Below are 26,402 nucleotides of genomic sequence, written 5' to 3' on the forward strand. Positions count from 1 at the left end.
GTGAGTTTCTTGCCTTTGATCTGGTTTGAATTCCTGAATCAAGAGGAGTGATTATGTTTTGAAGATGGTGTGAGCACTTGTGCTTCCAGTTGGACACATGGATCTCATTAAGAGAGGATCCAGGTTCTTCTGGATTTGATCCATGTGTCATGTTCCTCACCTCAGCAGTTGGAGTTCCATGTACAACATCCACAACTCTATTTTCTACTTCAGATATTGTGATTGAGGGACCAGGTTCTTCTATGTCGGTTGGAGTCTCATCTTTAGTTCTTAGAAACAAGTTCCATGTAAATATGGAGTAGTCATCCACAATGACAAAAATATGTACCTCTTTCCTCCTCTACTTGGCACCCTTATAGGTCCATATAGATCCATATGGAGGAGATCAAGTGGCCTTGAGATGCTAACTTTCTTTTTGGGCTTGAAAGATGATTTGACTTGCTTTCCTTTTACATATGCATCACATACCCTGTGATTCTTGAATCTTGACTTGGGCAGACCACGAACTAGGTCCTTCTTGACCAATTTGTTTAGCAGCGTGAAACTTGCATGACCTAGCCTTCTGTGCCATAGCTCAACATTATCATCAACAACACTCAGACATCTAAGATCCCCATTTTGCAAGGACTCAAAGTTAGGAACATAGATGTTTTTGTATCTTTTGGCCACTAACATCACTTCACCAGTCACAAGATTTGTGACTGTGCATATTTTATATACAAATTCTACTTTTTTTACCCTTGTCATAGATTTGGGAAATACTCAGCAAGCTATACTTCAACCCCTTCACGTAGTACGCATTTTCAATAGAGTTGGAAAGAGACTTTCCGATCCTTCCAACTCACAGAATATATCCCTTATCTCCATTTCCAAAGGACACACTCCCTCCTCGCAGGCCTTTAGTGAAAGAAAATCATTTGTATATTTAGTCTCGTGCTTCGAGCAACTGCTATCTATGTATCATTGTTGGCCGCTCCCTTTCACTATTCCCTACACAAGTAAATCAAGGGTTAGATTTAGGAACCCAAACAAGTTTTGATCTCTTGTAATGAGGAAATGGGTGAATTAGGGCTCTTTTGGTCCAAGAAGGTGTTATACATTTTTATGTGAAGGACCAGGTTCCCTAGCAGTAGTTATATTTTCAGCAAAAACTTTGTTTTTCTATTGATATTGGACTCTGGCTTACAAGTGCCCGGTATTGCCATAGTGAGTGCAAAGCCAATTGTAAGGTGCAGTGACATACTTACTATGAGGGTTGTAGGGAGTCTTTTCCCTTTGGAACACGATTTCCTAACTGTTTCCCCCACTGTTTGTATACATGGTAGTGATAGTATCAGAGGACCAGGTCCACTTAAGTGATTTTTCTATGTCACTCTTCACTTTTCCTAGGTCTTTTTGAAGTTGTCTGTTTTTCTCAAGCTCTGTACACAGACTAGATTACACTAATTTTAACTTATCTTCAATCCTAAGGTGTGCTTCACTTACAACTTCCTTTCCTTTTGAGTGTTCCGAGACCTACTTTCCCTTTTTAGTTCCTTAGTTGTTTCCTTTAGGTCTACAACCACCACTAATAGGTCATCTCTCTCATGCTCAATGTTCGCAACCTCCTTAGTTAAAACCTATTTCTCCTTTCTAAGACACTCAATGGTCTCTTTTAGATTGACCACAACAACCACTATATCATCTCTCTCATGTCCTATGTTTGCAATTTTTTTCCGTTAAGGTATCTTTTTCTTTCTTCAGACTCTCAATGGTTTCCTCTACGTCTACCACCACAACTACTAGATCTTCTCTCGATTGTTCTGCTTCTCACAGTTCCACAGTTAAGGCATCTTTATCATTTATAAGACTATGATACGCATCAATTAAAATATTTTCCAAATACATAAGTTTTTTCAGAGAATAATACTTTAGATTTCCTTAAACATCTAAGAAGTTTACCTCATCATCATCATCTTCTTCATCCTCATGAGATTTTGCCATCAATGCAAATATGGAATCATATTTTACAGCATTGCTTTCACCGGCCATCATGGATGTGTCTGCCTGTTCATCATCACCCTCAGATTCCCTAGAGGAATCTCCCCAGGCATTCAGAGCTTGCTTTACAATATTATCAACGACATCTCTTTTCTTGAACTTTCTGTCGGGGACCGGGTTCCTCTTAACCATCTTGTCAGCATTGTGTTTGTAATGGTCCTAACTGTGGAGAGGACAATCTTTGATGAAATGTCCAGGCTTTTTGCACTTGTGACAACAATCGTATTCTTTAGTGTTTCTGCTAAAGCTGCCCTTCATGGGAATGCCTTCATTTCTACGAACCATTTTCTGAAATCTTGGTGGTCTGTCGATTGATTGACTTTCCTCAAAGTTTGGTGGAGCATCCATGTAGATCCTTTGTAGGTGTTAACCTTTTAGAAAGAAACTGTTCTGATACCAACTGATAAAATTTAAGGGTCCACCAAACTCTATAGAGAACCAAATTCTCTATCAGGTTCAACAGAACACACGCAAGACTGCAGTAAGTAAATGACATAGAGGAATTTTACGTAGAAAATTCCCAGCTCAACGGGATTAAAAACCATGACCGACTCTTGTAGGATTTCAACTTCACTACTGAGCAATCTTTAGATTACAACCTATTGTAACCTAGGAGCTAACCTCTTAGTCCCTCGCTAACATGTAACTACACTATTATAAGCCACTTTGTAATAACTCTATTACAAAGACTTAATCACTCACTAACTTGTAACAATACTATTACAAGACACTTTGTAATAACTCTATTACAAAGACTTCACAACTCGACTAACTCTAGCCAAGACACAAACACAAGGGTTTATGATTTACAAAGAGTTTCCTACACAATGCTTCTAAGTAAGCTAAGTAGGAATTACAAGTAAGAACTTCAACAAAGATACAACACAACTAAGGACATATAATAAATCAATATAGGGAACTGGTTCGTTGCTATGTTGTTCTTTGTTCTTGATGCCTTTGAGAATCACTTGCAAGGTGGACACACACTGGAGAGAATGCTAGATAAGTTCTTGAATGTGCAAGTGATTTGTTTTATGTTTGCTTGATGTTAATATCTCATTTGTGGCATCACTTGGATGATGCAAGCATGTTAGGTGAAGGGCATTCCCCATAAAGAACTGTTGCATTGTTTCTGCACTGTAACGTATGCAGGCAGCAACTTTACAGCTGGGGGAGTTGACTTGTACAGTGACCTCGGGAACTGGTAGGGACCTGTTCCCTCAGCTGTTCCTTCTGCTGTTCCGCAATCCCCATAAAGTTAATTGTTGCATTGTAGCTGTGCAGGCAGCAACTTTACAGTTGGGGGAGTTAACTTGTACAGTCACCTCGGGAACTGGTAGGGACTTGTTCCCTCAGCTATTCCTTATGTTATTCCTTTGACTCTGAAGAGTTGAATTGTGTCCCCAACTGGAAATTTGTTGATCTTAAGTTCTTGAGGATGTGTAACAGGTTCCTCATCTGGTTCTTAACAGTAAGTTTGTTAGATCATCAAAACATAACAGAGATACACATATAACCTATCACTCTCCATCCGAGTTGGTTCTATTTTTGGATTGTATAATTCTTGCATTATATATGTCACGACCCAAAATCTCACCAAGTCGTGATGCCACCTAACCCAACCCGCTAGGTAAGACAAATAGTATAAGTTACAACTTTAATGAGAAATCATCAACAATAATATTAAAGATTGCAAAAGAATTCAATACAGCTATCCCAAGGACTGGTAGTACAAGTCATAAGCCACTAAGATTCAGATTTACAAAGCTGGTACAAATAATAAATACAATATCTGGTTGAATATAAACAAACAGAAGTACAAATCCTACACTACCAAGAATAAGTGATAATGTTTATCTTAAACGCAGGTACATCTCCAATGCTAGTCTTCGTCATCTACAATAGCTCAGCTCAAAGATCTGCATGCAAGGTACAAGAGTATAGTATGATTACAATCGACCTCATATACTCAGTAAGTATCTTGACTAACCTCGGTAAAGTTGTGGCGAGGCTTTTAAGTAAAAACGGATACTCACTTTGTATAACTTGTGCAACTCAATAACATGTATAATACATAGAAGTATCCAAATGAGCAGCAACAAAATAACGAAAACCAAAAATAAAGGCGCATAACTGGGATAAAGATAATGAGCAAGATTGCCAATTGAACAGATCACGCAAATACAACTTACACCAACTCCGCACATAAAGAGACAAATACCAAGAAGTGTGTGCTCAAATGCTCATACATGACAGAGTGCATGTACATATCAATGACCCAATTTCGTATAATTTTTCAATATTGTGTTTATGAAGCCTTACATGGGTCCAACATATCAATGCATGATGATAACTCTCTTTTTACATCAATCAAATACACTTCTAAGTGTCTAACAACTCATTAACAAGTCTCATACATATGTAAAATGCATCAACTAGTATATGTGGATGATATGCATGTGTAAAGCTAACTCCTCACATAGGATTAAACATCACAATTAACCCGAAACCCATCGATTTCTCATAACCTGCGTGTACACCATCAAGAGAGAAATATGAGAGGGCGATCCCAAAGGGATGTATCCATATCCACACGTTACACGGTATAAGACCTTATGCACTACATGACAAAGACCTAGTACTACATCAATAACAACATCACAATATTCGCATGACAAAAACCTCATGCCGCATTAATAACAATATTACAATATCCACACGACAAAGACCTCGTGCTACATCAATAACAATACCACAATATTCGTACGACAAAGACCTCGCGCCACATCAATAACAATACCACAATATCTGCATGCCAAATACCTCGTGCCACAACCTCATTCCATATCCGATAATCATATGTAGGAATGTATGTATATGAATGGGAGATAAGCATATATAATGCACATAGACTGAAAAGTAACCATTCACAAGGTGTTTGCATGTATATGAGGGATGACCCCTTTATAGGATGTATCCTTAAATGCATGTATGACTACGGACCTAACATGCAATACATCAGCAAATAATCATCTTGTCCGAATAAGCAAAAGTCATTTCATAGTCTTTAGTGGGTAAGGAAACTCAAATAGTCATACATCAATTCAAGGCATAACATGTCACGACCCAAAATCTCACCGTAGGGGCCATGATGGCACTTAGTTCCTAAGATTAGGTAAGCCTATCACATTGCATTGTCAATCAGAATATAACAACTTTAGAATTTAATAACAATTGTGAAATATAATAAAACTGCTAAACAAAAATACAATAAGTAACTTTGCAAAACTCGGTAATACTGTGTCATAAGCTCTATATAGAGTGTATACGAAGTCTCAAAAATACATCTCTGTTTGGAGGACATAAACAATGGAAAAAGAAATAGAATGGGGACTCCGAGGCCTGCGAACAAAACAACAGGCATAACTTGAAGTCTCCAACAGCTCGACACCACTCTCTAGTGACCAGCGCAATCTGTGGTTCCTGGATCTGCACAAAGAATGTGCAGAAGCATAGCATGAGTACACTACAGTTGGTACCCAGTAAATATTAAGACTAACCTCGATGGAGTAGTGACGAGGTTCAAGTCAAGACACTCACTAGTCAAATAACCTGTGCAAAATATCAAAGACCGACAACAAGTTGAATAACAAAAGGCATAACTGTAATTTCATCAGAACAAGTGATGACAATTTAGTGCAAATAAGGCTTAATTTCAACAATAAGTCATCAAATAGAATCGCACAAATATGGAACCTCATGCCCATATTGTCAATCATCCTCGCACGACAAAGACCACGTGCCACAACATAAGTCATACCCCCACAACAAAGACCTCGCGTCATATCATAATCCAATGTTTTATCAATTGCCAAGTAACAAGTTTAAGAGGACTTTTCAAGAATCAAACATAGTAAGGCATGATCACACATTTTCTTTTTTACTTTATTCAATTACGCTAGCAATGTAACAACACAACCAAACATGAGATAACAACTCCACAAAGGTAAATCCATCCTGGCAACCAAATCATCAAGTAATTACAGAGGCATAGATTGTCACATTAAAAATCATACAAGCTCACGTAGAAATGCATGACACATATAAGGAAATCAGAAGCACAAACAAGAATACCCCTTCTTCACCACCATACAAACATCATCAAGAAAATGCCCCTAGGCTATCACATATCATCCCCCAAATTGTCACCCTTGTCTCACCGCATGCGCAACGATAAAATAAATGTTTGTCTTATCTCGTCACACGCATATTAACAAATCATCCCACCTTGTCTTGCCACATGTGGAAATCCGGTATAGCCCGCCTTGTCTCGCCACATGTGCAACATCAATAATAACAATAGCACGACCAAAACCTTGTGCCAACACCCAAATAATCATCCCAACAAGTCTACATGTGTTATAATAGTAACTACACAACATGCCGCAATTGTCATCAAGACACAATCTCACGATCTGCCAATGTAGTGCACAAGGACAAAGCAATAAGGGAATATGGATCAGTGTTCAACATATAAACATGAATTCAGCTAACCCAAAATGCAACAAGCTCATAAACGCCCAACTTGGCCAATTTAAGAAATACAATACTAAAACGTGATCTCAAACATGGAGCATAAACTCAAGTAATTATCCAAAGTGAATACACGTAGAGCAGAGACCTCTCAATAAAAACAAAACGATAAGAGCAACCTCAGGTCAAATTTAGTCATAAATCACACATACTTACACACTCGTCACCTCGTGTACACATCGTTCACACATATCATGACTAGCCAACCTCACAAATGCGTTGACCACCTCTCAAATGCAAGATTCTCAAATGCGAACATGATTTCTATTTGCGAGACCTGCAGCAGCCAGAACCAGCAAATCTAAAACTCACTCAAATTACTCCAAAATGTGTCTGAAACTCGCCCGAGCCCCCAGGGCTCAACGCCAAACAGTCACACAAGTCAAAAAATATCATACGAACTCACTCTCTATCTCAAAACACCAAGATAACATCCGGAACCACGAATCGGATACAAAAACACATAGAATTTATAATGAAACTCAAGAACCGCTAAAATCACAACCAGGCGTCTAGTTCCTATCAAACTAATTCGGAATGACATCAAACTTTGCACACCAGTCCCATATGACTAAACGGACCTATTGCAAGTCCTAAAACTAAAAACCGGATAACCACAAAGTCAACCTATGGTCAAACTTAAGAAATTTCTAAACTTCCAAATTGCCAACCTTCGACGAAAAGAGCCAACTCACCCTAGGAATCTCCTAATCCAATTCCGCATATAAGCCTAAGTCCAAAATTATCATACGAACCTATTGGAACTATCAAAATACTATTCCAGATTTGTTTTCACAAAAGTCAAACCTCGATCAACATTTCCAACTTAAGCTTCCAAATTAAGAACTAAATGTTCTGAATCAATCGAAAACTTCCCTGAAACCAAACCAACCATCCCCGAAAGTCACATAACTACAAATAAACATATGGGGAGCTTCAAAGGGGGGAATAGAGCTCAAATACACAAAACAACTAATCGGTTCGTTACATTCATCCCCTCTTAAATAAACGTTCATCCTTGAACGTGCCATGAGTCGCTCCATAGCCATCAAATCACTGTATAAACTCCCCATACACATACCCACGGGGATCCCACATCACCTCAATCACATAAGTCCGTCAACACCATCTCGACAGATGATTATTCCTTCAGCCTTGTTTCTATCACTTAGCGAGTATATATAAATGCATAAACCTGCGATTTATCTAAAAGACTAAAATTGCTACTATCAATTTGAGTATACAGTTTATGTGCAGCTTATTGACAAAGGAAAATTATTTTGACAATAATTTGATTTGCTGTTAATTCAGATTATATGATTAACATTACCAAAAAAAGAAAGAAAGAAGATTATATGATTAACATAATAATAAATGTGCAACACAACAACTAAATATGAAATTGATCGAGAGAATTACGCGGTTGTTTATTAATAAGTCTAATCTCTATGTTTCAGAGACGAGGTTTGGTTAACCGTGTTCTTTTGAGTTATAGCCAAATATAGCTTTAGTTTCTTAAAATTATTTCGGACAGCAATAAAATAACAACAAAAGAAAGATTTTTTTTTTCTTAATAGGAAAGGGAAAGGGGGAAAGGGAAAGGGAAAGGGAAAGGGAAGAGATCTGAAGAATTCTTTTAACAATGTCTGTCTGTCCCCCCTCGCAGTAAAAGTAACCGTGTCTCTCTCCTCTTTACGCTCACATACATTAAAAAAATAAAAAAAATAAAAAAGATTGGTCTATTGGTTTCTTTCTTCTACATTCATTTTCAGCTGCCATTTTACTTTCAAACTAAAGTAGAACGTTTACTAATATTGTACTAGTACTAGCTAAATAGTTGAAAGATTAAAATGAGAGAATCACTCCTGTAATAGAGGAATGCAACAAATAATTTCTACAGGAGTTTTCTTTGCTTCTGCTGACAACAATACATTTCATTCAGTTCCCTAGATTATTTTTCCTTTCTCTCCATTTCTTCTAGGGTTTCTACCCCATCCCTTTACTGCTTCTCCTATAGGGTTTTGTACCAACACCCCTCACTTTACCCTTTTTTTAGGTCATATTCCTTTTTGGCTGATTTTAACTTACACTACTTCAATTTTCCAATTATAGGAGTAAGCAATTGGGAGGTAGAATTTTTGATGCATTGAATATTTATTAGCCGAATCAAGTTGTAGCAGCAGTTACTGCTCTGCTTTACTGAAGACAGATGAATTGAGATCGAAAGCCGAAATGGTAGATCTTTGTGAGGGTGTTATGGCATTGGAAGTTTAAATCGGCCAAGATCGAACATTTTTTTTAAAAACCTTTTGGTTATGTTAGTTGAGAATTGGAGTGGAAAAGACATACCAGTAGTGTTGCAAACATGCATTTTGGTAAACTGGATGATTCTCCCATGTTCCGTAAACAGGTTTGTTCTTCCTCTTCTTTAGCTGATATCTGATATTGTAACTTTAGGCTATAAAAACTAAGAGAATTATCCTGCTTCTTACTCTTTCGCTTTAATTCGGTTATAAGGATCCACTATTATGAAGAATTTGTTTCTTTAGCCACCAAAAATTACAGTTTCGGTTACATGGAAAATGCAGTTTTTCATATTTTTTTTGATTAATTTATCTTTTTTCCCCTTTTAAATCTTAAATGCTACTCCTACGTTTTTTATGAGATAAGTGGCGAGAAGGGCAATTATTTTTCTCTTGATATAGTAATCTCAAATTGAGTTGGCAATTTCTTAGCTGGAGCTTTGATGAGTCGAATACAAAATGGAAATGCAAGTCATATTTCAAAGTGAAAATTGAGTTCTGGTTACTAAATCCTATGATGAATATATCATTGAAGATGGTGAGTTTAGATGAAAGTATGCATTATGTGCTCCAATGAAGTTGTTGTTACATCTTGGTCTACATTTATTTCAAAAAATTTGCCAAGTCGAACCTCACTGTTCTACTCAGAGAGAAAATTTTGGGCTTTAAGTCGATTCTCACAGAGTTTAGCTTTGTATTGTGGAATGATGTTTGGGTGAAACAGCTGCAATGCTTGGAAGAAAGTGCTGAATCCTTAAGAGAAAGAAGCTTGAAGTTCTATAAAGGATGTCGAAAATACACGTGAGTGTTCTTTGACCATTGTTGGCTTAATAAACTATGCTTTGTTCTTTTTCATTTGGTTTCTTATCGAGCATGTCAAGACTATGAGAGCAATCTAATGGATGTGATTTCATCCCAGAGCACATTCCCTTCAATGTAGTGTGGATATCAATAGTTTCAATGTGGTGGTACCACTTTTTGGTCAAATGACTGCTTGATTTTTATTTTTTCTGTTTTGATTTTTGTAGGTTCTTTCTCGTAATGAAGTTCTTATTCAACTTTGAACTTCTAAATTTAGTTGGTTTACCATAACAAAATACAGTTTAAAAAAAAGGAAAAGAAAAAGAGTGTCTTCTGATTTCTTAAAAGAGGTAGCTACCTGGCGTATGCAACAAATAACTTAATGTTTTTCTTAGATTCTTGTTGAAGTGTCCTTCCCGAAATTCTAGTAGTTGAAAACGATTATTTTGTTTGGATGTTCCAGCTAGAAAGACTGTACTTAATGTTGCATAGAGACCACAACTGTTTATTAGATTAGTGCAGGGTTGTTCAGCTGCCTGTCAATGGGCAAGGTAACAGTGAAAGCTTGTTAATTTTGTTATAGGGATCGAGTATTTATATCAGTTCAATGGTTTGTTTTCTATTAGTCTTTTTGGTTGTTTTGGTGATAAATAGGTGTCCAACCTCTTGTTTTATCCTTGGTGAATTTGTAGTGGTTTTCAAGTATCAGTTTTTCTTTTCTAATTTCAGGGAAGGACTTGGAGAGGGATATGATGGAGATATTGCTTTCGCAAGCGCCCTGGAAACCTTTGGTGGGGGGCACAATGATCCCATTAGTGTTGCATTTGGAGGTATGCAAAAAGGTGGTGCATATATTCATATAATGTTCGGCAGTTTAAAGTCTTTATCTTAGAGTAATGGGATTAGCACTCCAAAATAGCTTCTTGCGCACTATTTTATCCATCCAATGGCAATTAGAACTGTTCTAAGTTTTTCTTTTCTCAAGTGCTAATAACAATTGGCAAAACATGAGATGCACTTTTGTGGGTTCATAGATAAAGAGATGTCTCACAGAGAAATGGATACGTGAGAAATTATTGGTGCGGGAAATATATATTTACAAGCCTCACCCTTCCCCTTAGAAAAGCAGTCCAGCAACCTTTATAACTGTCTCAATGGTCCACCATTTCATGACTTATAAGAAAAAATTGTGATCCTCTACATTATTTGTAGTCTCTATTCTCTAGGCTTTATTTTTATCTTATTTTTTGTTTCTATGCCTCTCTGCCTTCTTAAAGGTAGGGGTAAGGTCTGCGTACACACTACCCTCCCCAGACCCCACTTGCTGGATTACACTGGGTTTGTTGTTGTTGTATTTTTTGTTTCTTTGGTATCTGTCTATTTGGTATTGCCATTTGAGTGTGCTGAGAATGAGTCATGAACGTTGGTTTAACGTGGTACTTGTTTATGTATTCTGGAGTTTGGATCCCATCTCCAATTAGTTACATGCCAAGTTTGACAAGAATATCTTGGGGATTCAGAAATTTCCTGGACCTTTTTTGCTTGTTTTACTAAACTGAATTTACTGTAGTGTTTAGTGATCAGAATTTAGTGAGACTCAGATGAGGATCTTCTACATTGCAACATTGTATGTCTCATAAAGTATCCAGAGGGTATAAGTTAATGTCCGACTGAAAATCTCCAGAACTATTCTCCCTTCATTTTTGGCATCAGCTAAATGGCGTCCTTTCAAAAACTTTTGTATCTGACCAGCATAAAGAGATTGGCTCTATAAATGCTGAAACACCTTTCGATATTCTAACTTAGTGCTTTGACATTTATGAATTCATAGTTTCCCACTTTTACTTCACAAGTTTCATATGACAAAACCAATTTCAACATGTGATCTTTAGTTGAATAATGCCCTATTAAGTGTTCAATCACTTACTCAGTTCTAATTGTAGGCCCTGTAATGACTAAATTTACTATTGCGCTGAGGGAAATCGGGACTTATAAGGAAGTTCTTCGGTCACAGGTAAAGTTTCCAATGGTTTCTCAGTTTTTTTATTATTGTTGCAATATTGTTTCGGATGCTATATTGCTCAACTCCTTATTCGAGGCAGAAGGCAGCACCGATTGCCTTTCAAGAGATGATTTCTAAATCTATTCAATATTACCCTTTTCTTTGGGTGTGCTTCCCGGGGTTATTGTCTTGACCAGTTTCACCTTGATATGAAGTATACTGGCTTCTAAGAAAGTCATTGTGAATGAGCCCCATTCTAAGCTCTATCTTGTCCCTGACACTCATTAGCTCCATTCTAAGCTCTATCTTTCCCTGACACTCATTTCTGCAATATCTGTGTTAAAATCTTGTCGATCATAACCTTTAAGAACACAAAACACCAATTTTCATCATCTGTGACCTAAGAAATATGGTTCTTTTTCCTAATAAGAGAGAAATATGATTCTCTTTTGTGTTCCTCTTTTTTTCCCTCTCCTTTTATGTGAACTTAAATATCGCCTTCTTTCATCAGTAAGTTATCCCTTCTTGTGCTAGTTGAATGATTTACTATTTTTGTTTCTATCAGTAGCAGCAGAATTTTCTGATCTCTTTGATATTTTATTCAAACCTGGCATTCTTCTTGACTTTACTCATTCTATAATTAAATTTCTAGATTTTTCCTCCTTTGAGGCTCTCCTTCCTATGAGAAGAATAAAAATATGACTGTAAGTGATTTCTTCTCATCTGTCTAAGCCTTGGCAGACAGAGTTATCCGGTACCTGTGCTGGTGGGCGGTAGCAGGTACCCAGTGGAATAGTCGAGGTGCATGCAAGTTGGACGCCCCAAAAAGAAAAAGAGAAAAAACAGAACTGCAAGTGATCTGGTTAGTTGATAGTGGGATTTAGCTAACCACCTACTTCTCTGACATTCATACTATATTCTCAGGTTGAGCACATGCTGAATGATCGGTTGCTGCAGTTTGTGAATATAGATCTGCAAGATGTCAAGGTATTCTTTGACTTCCCTTCTTTTCTAAAAGGCATTTCTGATTGCTACTTCAGGTTTATAAACATATACATATGCCCCCAGGACTCTGGTCTACTGTTAAGCGCAACCCGTGATGTGTGGGTTAGGCACACATCACGGACCCACATCACGGTTTTGAATCCCGGGACAAAGGCGTTGTAGTTAAGTGGATAAGGTTAGAAGGACGGACCCATTATTCGCATTCGAACCATGCGCCATTGGGCCTTGGGGTTTCTCGGTTTATTAAAAAAGTTCCACATGTGAAAAACCTGATTTTGTGGGCTTAAATGTTCAAATATAATAAAATGATTTTGTAAGTATTTGCTACAAGGAGTTCTCTTTCTGCAGGAAGCTCGGAAGCGCTTTGACAAGGCTAGTCTTCTTTATGATCAGGTATTCTTATTCCTAATGCTTGTGATACATTTCACCATCTGATGCTTTTGCTGATATATTTATCTGTAGATAGTATTCAGTATACAGAAACCTTTCCTCTATTAAAAACCTATTAAAAATTTCTTTGTCAAAAAATGTTCTAATACATTGTTAGCACGTACCTATTATCATGATATTCTGGTTTACCTCGATTGTTTCCTCAAATGTCTCTTGGTGATATGTTTAGCACTTCATTGGGGTTGAAGGAACTCTTTAAGTTTGCACAAAACAGGCTAGTTGATTGGAGTTCTGAATTAAAAGAACTAGGCATACTTCCACTGTTGTTGATTTAATTTTGGGATTTTCTATTATATCCATTAGTAAACATTATCTAATTCTCATCGATATATGCTCCATGCTGCAGGCTCGGGAGAAGTTTTTGTCACTAAGGAAAGGCACAAAAAGTGACATTGCGAGTGTACTAGAGGAGGTATAGTCAGAAATAGCATCCAGCCATGCATACTGCCTATAACATTGTGAAGTCACACTTGTTTTACATTTCCACATATTATTGACTACTTTGGAAATAAAGGAAGGGAAAAAACACGTAACATGGTTTTAACTCATCCAGGAACTTCATAGTGCGAGATCAACTTTCGAGCAAGCTCGATTCAGTTTGGTGAGTGAATCTGTAGTTAGAGCATCTCAAGGAATCTCTTACATTTGATGTTTCAGAAAGTGTTACCACAATGGCAATGGCATGCTGACTTTTTCCCCCCTTTTTGAATCATAACAAACCAGGTAACCACCCTTTCTAATGTTGAAGCAAAGAAACGGTTTGAATTCTTGGAGGCAGTTAGTGGTACAATGGATGCTCATCTTCGTTATTTCAAACAGGCATGTCATACTGCTGGGAACTATTCTAGCCTATTTGTTTCCAGCTTCTCACATTCTATTTCTATCTTTTAGGGATATGAGCTTTTGCATCAGATGGAGCCATATATCAATCAGGTGTGTCTTGTTGTTGCTTTTCATTGGTGGCAATTTGATTGAGGTCACTACAATTAAAATAACAGATAAGTACAATCAATTTTTGGTTTTTTTCCTAGAGAAAAGGTTAATGATCAAATTTACATTTAGGTAATGGAGAATGAGATACCTTGCATCTTCTGCCAACTGTCCTCAGTTTCTGCTTTCTTTTCATACTTAGAATGGTTCCAACCGGCTCTTTTCATGTCTCCTTATGTCTCATGGATCTTGACATACACGGCAAACACTCTTATAATGACTCTATTTCTCATATGTTGTTGTGTATTGACTCATTGTCTTGTCATGGGACCTACAATGATCGAGAGCTAGAGCACGGCCTGGGGGTTTGGCCGAACCCATTAGCTTTTGTCCAAACTATGTATTTGTCTTAAGAAATTCATCGAATATATTCGATTTTATTAATTTTGAACCCAGTAACTTAAACAGATTAGATTCCTGAACCCATAAACTTCAAATCCTGACTTCGCCTCTACTGGGACTGAGAGTCATTTAATACTTGAGTTGCTGCAAATGTGACATGATATGTTAAATGCATAAATAGTAATTGCCATTTGTTGCTGTCTCATAGGTGGTTGATATTGAAGGGTCATTTTTAATCTTTTTGCAGGTCCTGACTTATGCTCAGCAGTCTCGAGAGCGCTCCAACTATGAGAAGGCAGCTCTCAACGAAAAGATGCAAGAATACAAAAGACAAGTAGATCGAGAGAGCAGGTGGTTTTCGAATGGATCTAATGGATCTCCTAATGGAGATGGTATACAAGCCATTGGCAGAAGTTCACATAAGCAGATAGAAGCTGTTATGCAATCTGCTTCAAGGGGAAAGGTGTTGAAACTATTATATTATCGAGAACCCTTGCGTCAATCTTATTGTATCCTTTATGTATTATCTTTCATGTTTTTAAAGTGTTTCTATCTACCCTTCACACCTATCATCAGCTAAAACTACAGAGATCTTTCAGGTTCAAACCATCAGACAAGGTTATCTCTCAAAGCGCTCATCAAACTTGAGGGGAGACTGGAAAAGAAGGTTTTTTGTCCTTGATAGCCGTGGAATGTTGTACTACTATCGCAAACAGAACACCAAACCATATGTGCGTACTGCCTGCAATATAGGCTGGGATGTCAAAGTAATACCATCCAGCTAACCCTAATTTGTGGTCTATTGAGTTCACTTTCTATTCTGCAGGGGTCAGGTAGTCAACATTCTGGCCAGAGAAATAGTTCCGAGCTTGGATCTGGACTTCTAAGTCGCTGGCTTTCATCTCATTATCATGGTGGTGTGCATGATGAAAAGTCTGTTGCTCATCACACTGTAAACCTTTTGACATCAACTATAAAGATTGATGCTGAACAATCAGATCTGCGGTTTTGCTTCAGGATTATCTCACCTACAAAGAGCTACACCTTGCAGGTGAATAGCTATCACATTTTCATTTTGGATATCTCATGCCAACCATTGCACTATTCTTGCGGTGGATTGAGTGCTAGACTTGTGAGATCAGAATTTATTGGTTTCCCCGTTATTGCAGGCAGAGAGTGCGTTGGACCAAATGGATTGGATTGAGAAAATAACAGGAGTTATCGCTTCTTTATTGAGTTCTCAGGCTCCTGACAGGGTAACTATTAGAAGCTGCTATACATTTTTATTGCCTTAATTCGGTGCATAATCAATAACAATGTCCCAGCTTTATTTTTCAGTGTTTGACTGCCAGTCCTATGGGAAGTGGTCATCATCGATCTGCCAGTGAGAGCAGTTCATTTGAAAGTTCAGATTTTGACCCGCCTGCAGTTGAAGACCATTCATTTGACAGGCTTACCTCTGCACATCATGAGCGCCATTTCAGAAATTCACAACAGCTACGATCTGCACCAAGAACTGAACAACCAATTGACACATTACGTAGAGTATGCGGCAATGATAAGTGCGCTGATTGTGGTGCGGCTGAACCAGATTGGGCATCTTTAAATCTTGGTGTTCTTGTCTGTATTGAATGTTCAGGTGTTCATCGTAATCTTGGTGTGCATGTGTCAAAGGTAAATTTTAGATTTCTAATACATTGTATTTAGTCACGGGCTATACTGCCTCTTGTTGGGATCTAAAATTCATTTATTTCTTGTAAAAAAAGTTAAAGTTGGTATACACAAAAGTGGCTTCTAGCAATTGCATGGATTTACCTTGTATTTAACATACTAAAGATCTGTTGAGACTTTTTGAACTTTAAGCAGTAGAATGGTACAAGATCACCTAAAAGATTGTTTCTTATTCTCTTATTTTTATTTGCTGAAAATCAGTTACTTTGATTGTTTTAGAGGTTCACAACCATGTACTTTGCATGAGGCAAATAATTATGAAATCAGAATTTTCTGCTTGGTTTATGGCTCTCATATATGTGGGAAATTCTTTAGGTAGTTGAATGATCAGGAAAAATGAAATTTCTAGTGTTCCTCTTGATGGTAGCTTTAATGATACATGTGATACTGGTGTGCTGGTAGATTATGAAACTTTAGACTAGCTTTTGAAAGCTATGCATGTTAGTTTTCTTCTTTCTGACAGTTGGAGTTGTTAAGAAAAGACACGTCTGTTGAGCATTTACTTTGTATAAGCCCCTGTGAACATTTTTGTGTTTGTAGTTGATAGGCCTTTCTATAGTTAACGACCAGTTATAACATTTATATTGGTGCATTGAGTTGGTTTCTCCATCTTCTCCTCAGCTGTGGTCGTTTCTTTGCAGGTGAGGTCACTGACACTTGATGTCAAAGTATGGGAGCCTTCTGTTATAGCTTTATTTCAGTCGTTGGGGAATACCTTCGCAAATTCAGTCTGGGAGGAGTCGCTGCAAGCAAGAGGTGCTTTCCAAGTTAACGTGTGTGCCGCCAGGTAAGTTACCCCCTCAATCATTTCTCCTTTGAAGTTTACCTTCAGCTTTCTGATATAAATTGGCTGTTTCAAACTGAAGCTCGTACAGATCTGATAAACTGCAACAGCTCTACATCAGCAAGCCAAGTCATGGTGATCCCATTTCAACCAAGGAGAAATTTATCCATGCAAAGGTCTACTATCATCCTTCAGAATTGTTCTGACATTGAGCATTTTTATACTTTTTAATCGGTCAGATTTATAGAAGAGACATCTTTGGTTGCATGAAGTGTTATTACTATGAAGAAAGATGTCACTGCGAGACTACAAAGATCTCTGAGAATATCAGAGTGCTAGCTTGATAGCTGCAGTCACACCATCAAGAAGATTCCCCTTGTCCCATTTTTGTTTTTGGAACTCTGATTTTGGCAAACTCTATGGATATCATGTGTTTAGAAATGAAGTTTCTTGATATGTTTGGGAGCTTGGTAACTGGCCCGGGGAATCGAATTAGTGGAGAAGGAAAAAAATGGCTTTCAATCTCACCCCGTGGCCCCTCTCTCTTCCCAAATGGGAAAAAAACCATACAATTATAGGAAAAAAAAAAGAAAAAGAAAAAAAGGAAAACCTAACCTGGTTCTCACATCCATAGTCTAGTTTGATTGGGAATGATGTCTTTTAAGTGCGAAGTACTCAAGTGCCATCACATGATGGAAGAATTGAGCTTATTGTGGGCTGGTTATTCAGGCCTGCAATTGGCTGTCTTAGCCTTTTTTTTTTGTTAGCCTAACATATTCATTTCTCCTATAAAATTGACTTTATTTTGACTTTTATCATTTCGCAGGACTTTCCTGGTTATTAATTTAATATTTTCTCCATTATCACAGTATGCAGATAAAACATTTGTCCGGCGGACCAAGGACAGTCACTCTGTAGCACAAATGATGTGGGAGGCTGTTCGAGCTAATGATAAGAAAGCTGTGTATCGCCTTATTGTAAGCTCTGAAGCAGATGTTAATGCTATTTACAAGCAAGTCGCATCCAATTCTTCCTTAACCCTTGCCAAAGTAATGCTGTTACAAGAACAACCATACACTGATCCAAGCTCTACTTGCTTAAAAATGGAATTGGCAAGTCCAAGTGAAAGGCATATAATTGGGGACTTTGATGGGTGCTCCATTCTACACCTTGCTTGTGAAACAGCTGACCTAGGGATGCTAGAGCTTCTTATGCAGTATGGTGCAAACATAAATGCTTCAGATTCAAGTGGTCAGACACCACTTCATTGGTGTGTTATAAGAGGCAAAGCTGCATTTGCTAAGTTGCTTCTTGCAAGGTAATCAGAAGTAGTATACTGTGGTAATACGTATATGTTTCCACATTGGTGTTTCATTGGGTGGGGGTGGTCATATTTCTTAATAATCTTCTGATGGGGGCAGTTGCATGTTCCGTACAAATTTATCCTTTTGTAAACCCAGTAAGCCATTCAATTCTCTGTCTGTTAACATTTGCCCTCTTGTGTGATTAACTGCAGGGGTGCTGATCCACATGCTTTGAACGGGGAAAGTAAAACCCCTTATGATCTTGCATTGGACTCAAATTTTAATGACAGTGAGGTCCTTAGTCTCTTGTCAGACACAACTGCTTAATTTATTCAAGAGAGTATATACCAAATGAGGATAGAGATTGAAGGTGTCGCCTTTGTTGAAACGAAATCAGGGTTCAGTTATTTGTAATTATGTTAGTGAATTTTGTGCTGATGGATCTCTGTTGAAGGACACCACTGCTTCTGCATAGAGGGCTCTCGATGTTGAATGTTGTGGTTGGCAAGATGGCCGGGGTCTACACTTCCGGAATCATAATATGAAGTATAATGCTAGGGGTTGTCTATCAAGCTTGATTTTGGAGGTCAGATGCATTGAAGGATTGCAGTATTTTTGTTGTAAAGTTGCTTTCTCACTTATCAGTTTTATTGGTTTTTGTTTTTAGAGTTCTGTTTTTGTGGCAGGGGCAAGGCATCCGCCTTGCGTGCTGGTGTTTGGTGTACATTTGTCGGTTATCTTTTGTTGGGTAGCCTGTGTATATCTAAACCAAAGTGGTAATTTAACCGAGGGAAATGTATTTGCCTGCCGTGTTCTGCTTAACCTAAAATTTGACTAACAAGTTAAATCAGTTAAATTGGTATTTGGGCTTTAAGAAATTGATTTAGTCCAATTTCGTTGATCTTTGAAAGTAGGAGAGGAGCAGATAAAGTTGATAGTAGCAAGTAAGAACAATGAGAATAAGAACGATGTGAAAATAATAAAGCGGAAAGAAAGAGCTTTTTATTGATGAATGTTTGAGTAATCCTAGTAGCTTAACGTGGCTGAAAGCGTGTAACGATTTAGGTATAATATCAGCAATACAACATTCCAATTAGAGCGCATTCAAATGGGGAAAGGGGGATATTTATACTCTAAACCTTATATAATCGTTTTCCTAATTTCCTACCTAGCTGTTACTTGCTTTGTTCGTCTTAGTGTATGTGCGTTACACGTGTATACAACGTTAGTAAACTAAAACTTGTATACCAGAAATATTAATTATGTAAAATTAAAAATAACGTTAAACTGTCACTTAAGTGACAAAAATAAATGTGATTACATAGATATAGTAATTGGATATTTTTAGAACTTGCAAAAATAAATAGATCAACTAAGTTAGTTATATATTATTTTAATTATAGGTATTTTATTGTATGAGATAATAATATGTTAGTGCATTATTGAACCTAGCCTAATTTCTCTTTCATAAACGATGTTGTCGGTCCTAAAAATTTCAAATTATTTATTTAAGATTGAAACAAAAATGATAACTCTTTATCATTTAATCATTTAGATGCGTATTGTTTACAATAAAATAAATTACCAAGTAAAATATTTAATCAAAGAAACTATGAAAATAGTTTCTTAAGCTATCAACGCATTTAAGTATAATCAACGATCTAAAGTTGTAAAAGGAACAAAAAATTCAAAAGAATAAATTTATAGAAAATGAAAAATATAAATGAAGAACATAATGACTTCATGAGCTATATATAAGCAAACTTATGAACATATAAACATATAACACAAATATTATTAGCAAAAATTCGAGAAGAAAATATTCATTTGTAAAGACCCGGCCGGTCGTTTCGAGAATTGTAGCCTCATTCCCCCATTTCCTGCTTCTTTTGTGTTCTGTAACTGTATTATGCCTTACTAGGTTAGTTGGTTCGGGTCCGGAGTGATTTCGGAATGAATTGAGACACTTAGTCTCTTATTTGGAAGCTTAAGTGGGAAAAGTTGACTGGATATCGACTTATGCGTAAACGACCTCGGATTTGAATTTTAAAGGTTCCGTTAGCTCCGTTAAGTGATTTCGAACTTATGAGCGCGTTCAGATTGAGATTTGGAGGTCCGTAGTAGAATTAAGCTTGAAATGTCGAAAGTTAGAATATTGGAAAGTTTGACCAGGAGAGGACTTTTTGATATCGGGGTCGGATTGGATTTACAGAAGTTGGAGTAGGTTCGTGGTGTCATTTATGACTTGTGTGCAAAATTTGAGGTCAATCGGACGTGATTTGATAGGTTTTGACGTCGTTTGTAGTATTTGGAAGTTTTGAAGTTCATTAGGCTTGAATCCATGTGTAATTCGTGTTGTTGATGTTGTTTGAAGTGATATGAGAATTCGACTAAGTTCGTATTGGGTTATAAGACTTGTTGGTATATTTGGTTGAGGTCCCGAGGGCCTCGGGTTAATTTCGGGTGGTTAACAGAACAAGTTTTGAAGTTTGAAGATTGCTGAAGTTGGCGTGTTGCTGGTGTAATCGCATTTGCGAGGATATTGCCGCAGGTGCGGTGAGGATGGCGCAGATGCGAAGCTGGAGTTGGCTTGGGGCAATCGCAGGTGTGAAGGATAATGCACATCTGCGGGTATGTGAAGGCTTGGCTATTTTCGCAGAAGCAGCTCCGCAGGTGCGAAAAGCCTGGGCAGAACATATAAATACGGGACTTCGAGATTTTTCACCATTTTCATCACCTTGCGCTTGGATTTTGGAGGATTTTGAGAGAGATTTCGAAGTAATTACTGAGGTAAGCTCCTTGTGCCCATTTATCTTCAATAATGATGTTTCTCCACTGATTTTACACCTAGTTGGTGAGTTTTTGAGGTGAAGTTTGGAGGTTTAGGGCTAGGGATTTGGAGAGTGAATTTTGGGGATTTGGATGACCAAATGGTGTCAGATTTTGATAATTTTGGTATGGGTAGAATCGTGAGTGAATGGGCTTTCGGGTTTTGTGACTTTTGTCGGATTTCGAGACGTGGAAAGGGGGGGGTGTTGGGTGGGTTTGAGCCAATTTTGGATTTTGGCTCTAATTTAGTAGTTTTCTGCTGAAATTAATCCCTTTAGCCTATATTAATTGTATTGTACTATTTGTGGCTAGATTCGGGACATTCAGAGGATGACTCGCGAGGAAAAGGCATTTTGGAGTAGCATCTTGCTCGGATTGAGGTAAGTAACAGTTTTAAATCTGGTCTTGAGGGTATGGAACCCCAGATGTTGTGCTATATGATTGTTTTGAAGGTGACGCACATGCTAGGTGGCAGGTGTGCACCGTGAACATTGTGACTTGGTCCGTCCCATGGAACCGTAAATTGGAATAACTTATTATTACTATATATTTCTCTCAGTGTTATAGAAATTGAACTAAAATCCATGTTAGAAATCATACGTAGGCTATATGATATCACTGTTGGGACCTGCAGAGGTTGTGTACTTGTTGAATTAACTGTTATTTGCTGTCTTGTACTCAGTCATAATTTTCTTGCGTATCAAACCTCCATCTCTTCTTGTTCCTTGTTGATACATGTTATTATCTCTGTTTGGGCTGATTTATATGATTTATGAGAGCCCGAGAGACTGGAGAGGTTGGTGACTGAGATAGGGCCTCGGTGTCGAGCTGTGAGCTATGTGTGTATATATGGATCGGGTTGCACGCCGCAACAAGTCCGGTGGATGTATGTATATGGATCGGGTTGCACGCCGCAACGAGCCTTAGGGCTGCATATATATATATATATATATATATATATATATATGGATATATATGAATCGGGTTGCACGGCGCAACGAGCCTTATGGCTATTTATTTATTATGGATCGGGCTGCATGCCATAACGATTTGGGCTGAAGGAGCCCCTCCGGAGTCTGTACACCCCCAGTGAGCGCAAGTACCAATTGAGTGTGAGTACTGAGAGCTGAGAGCTGAGTGATTGAGCTGTTGAGATGAGTTGAGTGACTTTTGCCTTGAGAGGCTGTACTTGCTTTCATTTATTGTTACACTTAGTTGCTATCTATCATTGTTGTGAAATTTCTAAAAGATTTTATATTCGATTTATTTGAACTTGAAACTATATAAAGAAACTGATATGAATTAAACTCCCGGATTTGAAAGTATGTCTATTCTTTACTGAAATTTTTGAAAATGAACTATAACTGTATATCTCGTTACTATCTTCAGTTCCTTATTTATTATTGTTACTTACTAAGTTGGATGTATTCATGTTACTCCCTGCATTTCGTGTTCAGATCCAGCTATTTTCGGACACGGTGGACGTTGATCTTGTGCGTGTTTGAGTATCAGAGATTTGCGAGGTAGTTGCCGGCATTCGCAGTCCTTGTCTTTCCTTCCTTGTTATCCTTTCTTTCCTGTATTGGTATTTTGATATAGACTCTTGTAGACACTATTTCTAGACTGGTTGTTTAGATTCTCATGACTTAGTGACACCCCGGTGTCGAGCTATTTTTCGTACTTATGTTTCGGGTTTACCCCTTTTTTATGAAGAACTCCGGTTATTTTGAATGTCTTAATTCATTTATGTTAAATGTTGAAAGTGTTTTGAAAATGTTGACTTGCCTAGTACCACGATAGGCACCATCACGAAGGGTTAGGTTTTGGGTCGTGACATCATTAGAAAACAAAAATTAAATAGTTAAATTCTAACATTAGTTTGAATAGTAGAAACAGATTTAAAGCTAGGAGCACACAATGTAGTTCAACTTCATTAGGTCCTCCACTAAAATAAATGCACTACAATTGATCGTAAGTCGTAAGACCATAATACAGAGAAAAAGAATGTTTCGAACTTTCTTCATTGTCAAATACAACCTTCATGCTTAATGCATACAATACAAAAGTGTACTTAAAAGATAAATCTGCACTCTAGCTTAACTTGCCATAACTATTGCACAAATAGACATATATTACAAATAACGAAAGAAGCATTGACTTTAGATAATTTTAGCATGTTGAATAACCCATGGAAGTCGCCAAGTATTGGATTAATGAACTTGACAATTACTGTGTAAGAAATTATAATCCTATATAAGAAATTAAAGACTTTGTTTTAGGAAAAAAAATAAATTTACTTTGTAGAAGAGCTAGAAAAAGCAAATTGCACTATTATTAGTATAATAAAAAGAAAGCATATCATAATTAACCAAAAAATCTTAGCACTTTAAATGAATATAAAGGCATACCTGATCGGCTGACACTTCAGATTGCAAATAAAAGCAAGGAGAGCACAAGCAAGAACTTTAGTGAAAAGTTTATGCGGAGTTCTAAATTGAAAGTCAAAATTATTGTTGGATACTAATTCATGAAAATATACTACAAAGAGTAAAGCAAAAATAAAAAGTTAAACCTAAATCAAATCAAAACAAACTATGAAACAAATTAGACAACCATACATATACATTTTCAATTCTCCAAATTTACTTGGAGATATGCTTATATAGTGACCTCTTCGAGATTCCATATTTGGAAACAAATCAAAGGTAATAAGGACTTTCTTTTAATAAATCTGTGCGTAATTATTAGATGAAATATTATAAAAATAATTAAGTAATAATTTGAGGAAAATAGTAAAATGACAATTTTGTCTATTGTGATGTCTATTAATGAAGGAAAAAAGTTCAATCAACATTTCGCTTAGGGCTTTCGTGTTTTTAATATAGTATAGATATGCATTCAACACGGATCTCATCGGTTAAGTTTAGAACGGATCTTGCATATCTTAGGGTCTGGTACCTCCAGGTGAATATCTACCCGGATCCTTATGGCTTCTCGGTATGTAGACTTTGGTTTTCATGGCTCAAGGCATGTCGTGTTGTTTTGAATATGATGTCCGCATCTCGATTTTTCAGCTATGGGGACTAAAGATAGTTGTAGATCCAGTTGAGGAACACTAGTCATGTGTCATCCATCTAGCTAGCCACGTATCATAGTTGTTTACCCGTAAAATGGTACAGTCAAATTTATATGTGGTTTATAGATAAGTGAATTAATTTGATCCTAAAATAATAGATGAATTAGATAAAAATATAATACTTAGCCTTGAGATGGAGATAAAGTAGCAAAAATAGTAATTTCGGGAGTAGGGCTTCGGGGGACAAAAACATCAAGAAGAAAATATTATATTGAGCTTGAATAGAGTATATCGTATGTTTTCCAGAAAATTCGTATCCTTTACAATGATAATAAAGCACACTATTTATAGCTGCACCTAGGGAACAAGGTCCTAGGATCAAGCCTCTCTTTAATGTCAATTATGAGGGCCATTAAAGAATGTGTAACAGCAGGCTGTGAATGCCATATTCCTTGTAACGGTCAGTGTAGTTAATGCTGTAGAATATTCCTCATTAAATGCTACCAGATGACAGACATTTATTTCATCTTTATGAGTATCATTCTCTTTGGTAAAGGACAAGATCGTTTCCTTCGGATTCAACTATCTTCTGTCTTCGGCTCCACGTGTCACTTCCTCATGCGATCATTTAATATAAACATATTTTACCCTATATATATAGTCCCCCTACTTTCCGGTGGCATTACTTTGTGTCACCGAGAAGTTTGTAGAAACACTTCTTTGGCGGGAAATTCACCGACCCCCTCTGAAAAGTATTTGGCTGTTGATTAGACGCACTTCTCTCCGCATTTAATGCCCCAAACACGCGTTATCCCACGATTTAACATCACTTTTGCCGGTTATCGAGGTAGTTATAACCACGATTTTAGCCGCCTATACCTTTACTAATAGCATCAACCTCCTTCATTTACACTTCATAATACTCTAAATTTTCTCAAACTTTGTTTACTTAACTCATACTTTGTCTTTAACCTTTCTTTAACTTTCTTTTTCGAGAGAAAAACTTCCTTCTGATATAAAATGACCTCTTCTTCTAGAAACCCTAGTTCTTCAAAGAACAAAGGTAAAACTGATGATGCTGCTCCCCCTACCGTGAGCACTATCATCCCAAAGAGTCTAGTTATTACCAAAGATTTTTGAAGAGAAGTATCCTTTTGCTCACCCTCGTACGTGGGCTGTTAGTGCATATTCTTCTTCCATCCATCCTTCCAATATCCCTGTTCTGAAGGAAGATTTTCACTGTCAAGATTTGGACATTATCGCTCCTGATCTGTCGGAGCAGATAACCTTACCTAAGAAGGGTTTTACATATTTTTACATGTATCCCTTCACTCTGGGAGCGTTTTCTTTGAGTGGAGAGACTGACTCCGTCATCGTGGAGTTCTGCCTCTGTTATCAGGTGTGCTTGGCACGAGTAAGTCCTTCTGTGTAGAGGACATCTTCGGCGCCTATGCCAGGAGACGGGAGAACAACTATCTTTAGCTCGAGTGATGAACCTCTATTCCCCCAAGATCTTCCGCAGGGGAATGATAAATTTTAGCAAGTGTGGCCACCATGCTCTGCTATCCACCATAGATGATGACTACGATCGTGAGTGGATGGAATAGTTCATTTCAGTCACCACCAGTGACATCATCCCGGCTACGACTCCAGCCTTTCTAGAATTATAGAACCATTTCTTCCGTTAAAGATCATTCCACATTGTTATTGAACTTCTTCTTTTACTTATTTCACGACTCACTGGGTTCCACCTAGGGTTTAAGGCTTTGACCAATGGGTCTAGAAACTTTTGGACGTTATTACATCCAAAACCTGCACGTGGAAAGAACTGTCCCTTAAATACGAGTAGAAGGCCAACAATCATGGTAAGTCAAACTCATATTGGTTTTTCCTTTTCATATAAGGAAGTTGTTTGAACTTTCTCTTTTATTGAATTCAGGTCTGACCCAGGGCTCAGTTGTCGTTCCTGAGGAGGGCGTTTTAGATAATCCTGCTGATGCGGCGAGGCTGCTGCAGGAGGCTTTTACACGGACATGTGTCTCTAGGCCTGCTTCTTGTGTGAGTGCTTCTTCTCGGAGTCCCCGGCTAGAGAACAAACAATCAAAGAAAAGACGTTCCTCCGTGTCCGGGGGAAAGAATAAGAGGGTGAAGA

The 26,402-nt window shown here is 37.5% G+C and overlaps 1 protein-coding gene across 2 annotated transcripts; it reads left to right on the plus strand.

Moving 5' to 3' along the window:
• The first annotated feature begins 8,167 nt into the window (after positions 1-8,167).
• LOC107792712 (ADP-ribosylation factor GTPase-activating protein AGD3) lies at positions 8,168-19,164 on the plus strand. Of its 2 annotated transcripts, XM_075254016.1 has the most exons (20): positions 8,168-8,304; positions 8,746-9,043; positions 9,661-9,737; positions 10,467-10,567; positions 11,681-11,751; positions 12,664-12,726; positions 13,093-13,137; positions 13,541-13,606; positions 13,748-13,795; positions 13,918-14,013; positions 14,086-14,127; positions 14,774-14,989; positions 15,126-15,257; positions 15,353-15,577; positions 15,696-15,782; positions 15,865-16,200; positions 16,899-17,044; positions 17,124-17,217; positions 17,911-18,359; positions 18,558-19,164. In XM_075254016.1, exons 2-20 carry the CDS (start codon positions 8,999-9,001, stop codon positions 18,670-18,672), a joined length of 2,454 nt encoding a protein of 817 aa, XP_075110117.1. In that variant the 5' UTR covers positions 8,168-8,304; positions 8,746-8,998; the 3' UTR covers positions 18,673-19,164. The 2 variants fall into 2 exon arrangements, with proteins under 2 accessions (XP_075110117.1, XP_075110119.1); XM_075254018.1 differs by lacking the exons at positions 8,168-8,304; positions 14,086-14,127 and having other exon boundaries at positions 8,336-9,043; positions 13,918-14,017; positions 14,751-14,989.
• The last annotated feature ends 7,238 nt before the right edge of the window (positions 19,165-26,402 follow it).

The sequence above is a fragment of the Nicotiana tabacum genome, chromosome 1 (assembly GCF_000715075.1).
Source record: "Nicotiana tabacum cultivar K326 chromosome 1, ASM71507v2, whole genome shotgun sequence".
NCBI lineage: Eukaryota > Viridiplantae > Streptophyta > Magnoliopsida > Solanales > Solanaceae > Nicotiana > Nicotiana tabacum.

Bases quoted from the DNA above. Each gene is read 5' to 3' on its own strand.
- LOC107792712 (XM_075254016.1), top strand. From the start codon at position 8,999: ATGCATTTTGGTAAACTGGATGATTCTCCCATGTTCCGTAAACAG. The intron at 14,014-14,085 runs GCATGTCATACT...TCTATCTTTTAG, and splicing joins ATCTTCGTTATTTCAAACAG to GGATATGAGCTTTTGCATCA. The intron at 15,258-15,352 runs GTGCGTACTGCC...TCTATTCTGCAG, and splicing joins AACAGAACACCAAACCATAT to GGGTCAGGTAGTCAACATTC.